The 8,929-nt window shown below is 58.6% G+C and overlaps 1 protein-coding gene across 2 annotated transcripts in view; it reads left to right on the forward strand.

Moving 5' to 3' along the window:
- The window catches only part of ZNF76 (zinc finger protein 76), a 37,847-nt gene extending 29,139 nt beyond the window's left edge, over positions 1-8,708 (forward strand). For both annotated transcript variants that reach the window (XM_081093908.1, XM_081093907.1), the window contains exons 5-14: positions 1,216-1,415; positions 3,251-3,367; positions 3,707-3,782; positions 4,381-4,506; positions 4,593-4,772; positions 5,482-5,715; positions 5,810-5,973; positions 6,630-6,794; positions 7,272-7,385; positions 7,865-8,708. In XM_081093908.1, the coding sequence (XP_080950034.1) occupies positions 1,216-1,415; positions 3,251-3,367; positions 3,707-3,782; positions 4,381-4,506; positions 4,593-4,772; positions 5,482-5,715; positions 5,810-5,973; positions 6,630-6,794; positions 7,272-7,385; positions 7,865-7,969 (1,481 nt within the window). In that variant the 3' untranslated portion in view covers positions 7,970-8,708. The remainder of the gene's footprint in view (positions 1-1,215; positions 1,416-3,250; positions 3,368-3,706; positions 3,783-4,380; positions 4,507-4,592; positions 4,773-5,481; positions 5,716-5,809; positions 5,974-6,629; positions 6,795-7,271; positions 7,386-7,864) is intronic.
- The last annotated feature ends 221 nt before the right edge of the window (positions 8,709-8,929 follow it).

An 8,929-nucleotide genomic window follows, 5' to 3' on the forward strand; every position in this document is an offset into this window, starting at 1 on the left:
CTTATATTTAAGAATAAAGCTTGTGCCCTGGCCAGTGAGATTAGTGTTTAAAGCAGCTGTGGGCAAACTACGGCCCGCGGGCCGGATCCGGCCGTTTGAAATGAATAAAACTAAAAAAAAAAAGACCGTACCCTTTTATGTAATGATGTTTACTTTGAATTTATATTAGTTCACACAAACACTCCATCCATGCTTTTGTTCCGGCCCTCCGGTCCAGTTTAAGAACCCATTATGGCTCTCGAGTCAAAAAGTTTGCCCACCCCTGGGTTAGAGCATTGGACTGCACACCGAAGGGTCATGGGTTCAATTCCCGGTCAAGGGCACGTACCTGGGTTTCTCTCTCTCTCCCCCTCCCTCCTTCCCTTCCACTCTCTCTGAAAAGCAAAGGAAAAAATACCCTTAGATGAGGATTAACAAGAAACAAATAAACCAAGAAAAGACTAAATCTCCTAAGGTACTGAAGAATAACAATTTATTCCTTCCGCAAGTAGTTTCCTGAGTGACTACTTGTGGGTGCCTGGATTGCTACGTGTGGAATATACAAGCGAGTACAAAGTCTGACGGTCCCAGCTTCCCTGGGGTCCAGTGAGGGAAACAGAAGGGTTGTAAATAGTCACTGAGGAGCTGGTCATCACAAGCAGAGTCCAGGCTCAGGGAGGGTCTCTGGGGAAGTGACACTGGGCTGAGGGCTGAAGACTGAAGTAGACTCGGCTAGGGAAGAAAGGGTGGCAGGGACAGAGGAACACCCTTCATTGGCCCAGAGATGGGGAGAAGGAATGGTCCGTTTCAGCAGCTGCTAGAAGTTAGAGTACTGGGGGTGAGGGCAGAATCGGTAAGATGAGGAGATGACGCCAAACAGAGGCAGGGCCCAGAGCCTGGGGCGTCAGGAGAAGGGTTTTGGCCTTTCTCCCGAGACCAGTGGGAAGCAGCTGAACTGTTTGGGTCCACATGATCACCTTTGTGTCCTGCAGAGATCCCCCAGACGCCATCTGCCTGGAGGGAAGAGAGGCGGGAGGGACCCCCGGGTAGGAGGTTCTGGTGGTCACGTAGGTGGAGATGGTGGTCCCCTCGGGTTCTCCAGGAGCTTGTGAGTTTCCAGCGAGAGCTCGATGGAGGCCTCGTCCTGAGGAGAGGCAGTCCCAGGAGACAGGCCGGGAGACACGATGCCGAGACCCTCCTGGGCCCAGTGCCTCTCCTAAGCGCCTGTCCCCACAGAGGGCTACGACCCCAGCTCCCTGGAGGCTGTCCAGCTGGAGGACGGCTCCACTGCCTACATTCACCACCCCGCGGCTGTGCCGGCGGACAGCACCATCCTGGCCGTGCAGACGGAGGCGGGCTTGGAGGACCTGGCTGCCGAGGACGACGAGGGCTTCAGCGCGGACACGGTGGTGGCCCTGGAGCAGTACGCCAGCAAGGTGAGCTCGCAGAGCCTCACCGCCCACAGCTCTCTTGGCCCTGCCAAAGCTGCCACCTCTAGAGGACAAGACCGCCCGTGCTTGGGCCTGGCCTGGGCTACTCCCTCAGCCCCTGTACCCCCGCCCCCGGCTCATCGTTCACATCCTCATCCAGGGCGTGCGTCCAGCCCGGCCGGCCCTGCCGACAGCTGTTTCCGCTCACCCTTGTCTGCGCTGCCTCTGCGGGGGAGGCAGCCGTGAGCAGCAGTGACATCCGTAGTCCTGGCTTCGCTTTGGCTGCCCGGAAGCCCTTGCCAGTGACTTTTATTAGTTTTCCCCGTCCACTGAGGTCAGATGTTCTTGTGTGTATTTCTTCTCTGTGACTCATTTAGTCATTTGGGGAAATAACCTCAGGAGGCAGTGACGGGGCAGATGTGACAGAGCAGCTGGGATTCTTGGAACACGAGGCCCACACGGTAGCTCAGCTGCAAAGGAAAAGGATCCGGCTCTTCAGACGTCCGTCAGCCCCAGCCGTCTGTGCTGGAGCCGTGGTCCTGCCCGCAGGGAGGCGGGCACAGAGACACCCGGAGATGGGGTTGTTTTTAGGGTGAAACTAGTGTGGCTGCGGCACAGAGAGGAGAAAACCCTGGGTCTTTCCACAATGGAGCACAAAGCTTTACAGCGGCCACCGGGCTATGCCCACTCCCGCCCCTGTTCCTGGAGTGTATTTTAGGAGCCAATTTGAGAGTTGATGCTGTTGGAGACAACTGGGCTTTAAGTCACGAGTCCTGAGGTTTGTGCTGGCTCCGCCTCTACCCTGTCGGACCGTGGGTAGTCACTCTCCTCCCAGGCCTCAGCTTGCTCCTCTCTGATTTGCTGAGATGGGACCAGATGACCTCAGAGGTCACTTCCAGCCTGAAGTTCCTTGATTCCCTCTATCACCCCGAGAGCTACTGAGACATGGGAGTGAAATTCCAGAGCTGAGTGGGTTAGCTCGCTGGGCAGGCCTGGCCACCTGTGACCCTCCCCGCCAACCACCAGCTTCTGAATTGTTCAAGAAACTTTGTCAGCCCCCTGACCCCTGACCTTGCCATGAATTTGGCCTCACCCACGTGACTTCCAGAGTTCTGTTTCAGGAGCTCCTGGAAGGCCAATGTCCCAGAACAAAGACTAGGGACGGTCTCATCAGGACCCTCCCCAGGAGAGAGCAGTGAGCTCCCTGAAACGAGAGGCGGGTGGGAGTAGGTGGCTCTGGCACTGCTCCCAGGAGAGATGAAAGGGGGGGCTAGCCAGTTAGCTGGCGCGGTGGTTGGAGCTGCTGCTGGGAACACCTGCGGGTCCCGCCCTGTGCTGCAGTGTGCCGGTGTGGCCCCTCCCTGCTGAACCTCGGTGGGCCCATCCCCACAGCAGCCCCCTGGTTAAGGCCCCCTGAGCACAGGTGTCCCACGGGGAGCACGGGCTCCTCCCGTCAGAGGAGAGCGGGTGCAGAGTGGCGGCCTCCTAGCTGTGTGTGGTCAGAAGGGGGTCACTGGCTCCCAGCCTAGCTCGAGTGTGGCCGTGCAGACCACCCTCCCCACCTTACCGAGCCGGCGCGGGCGCTGTTTCTCCCATGGCTGTCACAGCCTGGGACACGCGTCCTCCCTCTGCCCATTAGAGATGGTGGCGACCCCGCACCAGCCTGGTTCTCCACAGTGTCTGTTGCCTCTGCCTGGGCCTGTCACCCAGGTCGCCCTTTCCCCCTGGCAGTTTCCCCCTGCTTATTGGGTCTTACGCTGCCCCAGGTGGGCCCTGTGTCCCACCTCTTTCCTCCTTTCATTGAGGAGAATACATATGGGGACCCCACAATTTTTCCTCAGGTTCTGCAGGACAGCCAGGCACCCCATAATGGCAAAGGGCAGCAGGTTGGGGACAGAGCATTCCGCTGTGGCTACAAGGGCTGTGGGCGTCTGTACACTACTGCTCATCACTTGAAGGTAAGGTTGCCACAGACAGCTTTCAGCCTTTCCATCTCCCCACCAGCCTGCAATTCTACCTGCCCGCTTTGACTGGGCGTCCCTGCCTTCAAGTTGCTCATTGCCTACTGGAGGGAGAGATGAGTATACAGAAATGTCCTCACGGGGGCTGTGACCATGAAGAGTGAGGAAGAAAGAGAATCAGGGAAGGCTCCCTGGAGGAGGTAGCCTCTCAGTTGAAAAGGAAGCAAAATAAAGGAGGTGACTGACCTCTGGGCTGATACTCTGGGCCCTAAAAAGCATTGACAAGCCCGTTCATATCCTTGTCCCTCTGAATTGTGTGATTGCTTGTCCTGACAGGTGCATGAAAGAGCTCATACAGGGGACCGCCCGTACAGATGTGACTTCCCCAGCTGCGGAAAGGCCTTCGCCACAGGTAATCTGCTGGTGGAGGCTGAGGGTGGGCTGCTTCTAGTTGGAGGCAGAGGTTCTAGATCAGCTTTGGGGACTCCCCCTGGGGACCCTGGCACCAGGCTCCTTCCTGGAGAGACTGCTCTCAGAGCCCCCTGACTCGCAGGGCGCTGACTCTGGAGGAAGCCCTGTTTCAGAAGCAAGTGGCACATGGTTTACTTTAAGCAGAAGGAGACTGGAGGAGGGTGGTCGGCAGAGACCCTGCCTTTTGTGTCAGCTCTGACACCGACCACGGTGGGGTGTTGGGTCGGCCACGGCATCTCTGGGCTTCACTTTTCCTCTGAATCGAGAGCCTTAGCCCAGGGTTCCCTAGGTTCCCTCTCACTCATGTTCTGCACTGGACCTGCCCCCTGGAGAGGGCAGGAGGGCAGAGTGGGCTTCCCAGCTCTTCTCGCCTTCCCAGGCAGGGGTGGTATAGAGGCAGACGCAGGCTTCGTGGGCCAGAGGAGGCCTGGAGCCTCCCAGACACACCTGAGGCGGAGAGCCGCGAGCTGGGAAGTGAGGCGGGGGAGGCTGAGGCCCCACGGAGTGTTCTTCTCACCCTCCCTCCCACTTGGCGGCAGGCTACGGGCTGAAGAGCCACGTGCGCACCCACACTGGTGAGAAGCCATACAAGTGCCCAGAGGAGCTGTGCAGCAAGGCCTTCAAGACCTCGGGAGACCTGCAGAAGCACGTCCGCACCCACACTGGTAGGCGGTCTGGAGCCTGGTGCTGTCCTGGCCACTGCCCCAGCGTGCCCCCTTCCTGACCACACCCCGCCCTCCACCCTCCACAGGTGAACGCCCGTTCCGGTGCCCCTTCGAGGGCTGTGGCCGCTCCTTCACCACATCCAATATCCGCAAGGTACACGTGCGCACCCACACGGGCGAGCGGCCCTACACCTGCCCCGAGCCCCACTGCGGCCGCGGCTTCACGAGCGCCACCAACTACAAGAACCACGTGCGCATCCACACAGGTGGGCCAGCTGGCATGCAGGACGCCCTCCGAGGCCCCGCCCTTCACTGTAGGCTTCTGGCCGGTCAGGCTGGTCTGTGGGCGGGGCGAGGGGGTTCTGCGGTTCCGGCCATGCCCTCGGAACCACCGTTTCACTTGCACTGTGCAATCTGACAGGTATTACCTGCCCTCCCAGCTCCCTGCCACCTCTCTCCACTCTGAATTCTCCCTCTCCAGCTGAGCACCCAGCAGCAGGCCAGGGGCAGGCATGTGGGGGACACGGCAGAGGGAAATGTCCCCTTCAGCTCCTCGCCTCATCCACTGTCCTATGACTCTGATGTATCCTCGCCCTCCCCAGTGTTAGGTTCCTCGTCCAGCCTTCGGTCCCCTCACTCTGCATTGCACCTGACACAACAGTCACCCTCTCCATCCTCTGCCTCTTCTCTTCACGACCCTCAGCCTCACAGACCCCAGTGCTCCCCTCCAGCCCCTTCCTTAGCCCCAGCTTTGCCCAGCCCCCCATTTTCTCTCCATCTGTCCCCAGCAGCCCCACACTCATGTCCCCTCTATTCCACTGGCCATCTTCCCCAAGTCTGTTCACTTAGAGTTCCAGGTCTTAGTCCCTCCCCCTCCCAGGCACTTTCTTCACCAACCCTACCCCCCACCCTGTCCCCTTAGATTTCCCCTTGCCAGCCCCAGTTCCCACCCCCCTCACAGCCCAGTGTCCCCAGGGGAGAAGCCATACGTTTGCACGGTGCCAGGCTGTGGGAAGCGCTTCACCGAGTACTCGAGCCTGTATAAGCACCACGTGGTGCACACACACTGCAAGCCCTACACCTGCAGCACCTGCGGCAAGACCTACCGGCAGACCTCCACCCTGGCCATGCACAAGCGCAGCGCCCATGGCGAGCTGGAGGCCACCGAGGAGAGCGAGCAGGCCCTCTATGAGCAGCAGCAGCTCGAGGGTGAGGGGCATGGGCCGGAGGTGAGAGTGGGGACAAGCCAGGCCTCCCCTTGGCCATCCGGTGGCAGGTGTCAGCCTGGGCTCTCCTCTCCCAGCCGCCTCTGCAGCCGAGGAGAGCCCACCACCCAAACGACCTCGCATTGCTTACCTTTCGGAGGTGAAAGAAGAGGGTGATGACATCCCAGCCCAAGTGGCTATGGTGACTGAGGAGAACGGGGCCCCCCAGGTGGCTTTGATCACTCAGGATGGTGCCCAGCAGGTACCGGCCTGGGGGTGGGGGTAGGGATGGGGGGGCACTCTGGCTAGTACCTTCTCCCTCTCTTTCTGGGGAGCCTGGAAGTTCTGACAGCCCCACCTCCACCCAGTTCCTCTCTCTAGCCTCTGGCTGTCAGTGAGCTGAGGCTGAGTCTTGTAACAGCCTCTCCTCATGCTTCCAGGGGTCTCTGGGGCTTCGGGGGCACAGGTAGTTGCCCTCCTTACTTGGAGGCTGACAGGTCCTGACCACTTGAATGAGGCACTTGGATGTCCTTCTCAAGAGAGGCATGCTGGTGCAGAGGCCAGAGCACGGGGTGGCGATTCTAGCCAGCAGCAACCCTGACCTTGTCAGCACCCTCAGTCAAGTGCACTGTGCCTTCGGGAGTTGGCATAGGATGAATTAGGTGGAGACCCTGAGTTGCATGGAACAGAACCCTGCGACAAAGTGGTGGTAATGGAAGTGGTCAGCGGAGGGTCCAGTGTAGCCTCTGTACAGCCCAGGACCTGTTTCGTTGCTTGTCCCTGACCACCTGTGACGTGCAGCCCATCTCCTAGGTTACCGACAAGTTAACCTTGTTCGGGGGGAGGGAAACATCCTCCCAGGGCTTCCAGAAGCCCACCACTGCGCTCCCCGCTCACCCTCCTCCTTCCTGTTGGCAGGTCAGCCTGTCCCCGGAAGACCTGCAGGCCCTGGGAAGTGCCATCAGCATGGTGACCCAGCACAGCAGCACCACCCTCGCCATCCCCCGTCCCGACGATACCCTTGCCGCATCGGGCACACATACGGTCACCATGGTCCGCGCCGATGGCTCCCAGACGCAGCCCGTATGACCAGGCAGCTTGCTTGGGGCTTCTTGTTCTCTTGTCCTTCCTTTCCGTTGGGTGGACATTTAAGTGCAGGCTAAACTAGTCAAGCTTTCTTATGGGGACCCAGATTCCCCTACAAAAAGAGCATTCCCATCAGCCATTCCCTGTGGAGAAGCAGTTTGAAATCTCAATCTATCCCTTATCTGTTTGCTACCACAGGCAAGTCACTTTTTATGCCTTTTTGTCCATTTCAAATGAGGGAGTTAAATGATCTCTGGGGCCTTTTACAGCTCTGTCCTATGACTCAAAATCCCTAAATTAATTTAGAGAAAAACACAGCATCAGTGAGCTCTGAACCCCAGTTAATCTGATCCAAATGGTTTGATCCGTTCTCTTCAGGGTTTTCCCAGCCTTCTTATTGGAGGGGTTTGTTTGGATTGGGGGGAGGGAGAGTAGTGTAAGTGAGTTGGAAAACCTCTTTCATCTGTATTTCAGGTCACAATCATTACCTCTGGGGCTGTGGTGGCCGATGACTCCAGTGTAGCACCCCTCCATCATCAACAGGTGGCGCTGTTGGCCACAGCCAACGGAACGCACATTGCTGTGCAGGTGGGTAGAGGTCTGGGAGAGGAGTTAGATGGAGATCTTGAGAAGGGCATTTGGCTCCAAAGCAGCTCACTTCAGAGGGAAGACCCCTTTCTTCCTACATCCACATGCCTGTCTCGGCCCTTTCTTGACTGAGGCAGAGTGGAGCAGCCCCTTCCAGCCTTCACAGTAACTTCAGTGGCAGTCTGCCTGGTGGTCTAAACCCTTCGTCTCTTCCTAGCTTTATTTCTTCACCAGGAAAAGAAGGAGGCGCTCCAGCCAGTGTTCCCTTCTGTGAGCAAGCCCGTTCTCTGACCCTGGACCATTCTGTGGCTCCCTGGCCATACTAGCCTAACAGGACTCTTCATCAGTGCCCTCCTGTTAATGGGGCTCCACTAAGTGTCCAGTGTGGCACTGAGTGGATGGAGGGAATTCAAAACGTCGGCCGCATGCAACCACCCCTCGAACCTAGAAGAGGGCCTCACTCTCTCCTCTCTCCACAGCTGGAGGAGCAGCAGACCTTGGAGGAGGCCATCGGCGTGGCCACTGCTGCCATGCAGCAAGGGGCCGTGACCTTGGAGGCCACAGAGACGGGGAGCGGCTGCTGAGTCCTGGAGGGCTGGGTCCAGCACATGGAGGAGGCACCGTGCGCATAGCCATCCTCGCCTCCACAGGCGCAGGCTGAGGCTGACACGTGGAGGTGGCCACGTAGTCTCCAGGGTGAGAAGACAGCAGGAAAACGGCCTAACTGAAGGGGATGGGAGCCCTGCCCAAGAGCAGGGCCGGACAGCCGGAATCAGGGGAGTGTGTCATCCTCAGGAGCTAAGGACAAGCGTGGTCACCAGGCTGCACCGGGGCGTCCTCCCATCAAAATCAGCTGGGCACCCCCTGTCCTCTCTCCAGAGAACACCCTTCCTGCCCTCCCACTCCCCTTCTCAGGTGGCAATTGGGGCTTCTGTGGGGATTGGTCATCCACTCGGACTGGTCGCTGTCCACCAGGAGAGAGGCAGACAGGTCTTCAGCCCAGTAGGAACAGAACAGTCCCAGCCCCGCCCCTCCCAGCAATAACCACCTCCCCAGAGGGCAGCGAGATGCCGGGTCACCTGGCAGCGGGGTACCTCCTGCCGCCGCAGTCAGAATTGCTCAGGGGCCTGTGGCTGGAGAAAAGGTGCCCGACCGCCCCCCACCCCCATCTGCCCCTCAACCTCTGTGGTAGAGGCAAGGAACAGCCTATACATACTGGGGATTGGGTTTAATTTTCTAAATTGCATTTTGATAATTTTTTTCCTGCTGTGAGCAGTGGTGGCAAACGGGTGAATGAGTATTTAATAAAGTTTCAAGTTTCCACCTGGGTCCCTCCATTTCTTTCAGCTTTGAGCCCTGTTGACCGGGCCAGTCAAATCAGGCACTTAGCTCTGTATCCCTGGCACAAACGCCATGGAGCCTTGGTGCTGGACTGGTGGGACTGCCCTCCCAGGGGCACAGGCAGGAGGCAGCCCTGAGGAGCTGCCAGTGGCTTCCTGCCCACAGCCCATCAGGTGGGCTTCACGGTGGTCAAGCAGGACCAG

Source organism: Myotis nattereri (assembly GCF_964212035.1).
Source record: "Myotis nattereri genome assembly, chromosome: 6".
NCBI lineage: Eukaryota > Metazoa > Chordata > Mammalia > Chiroptera > Vespertilionidae > Myotis > Myotis nattereri.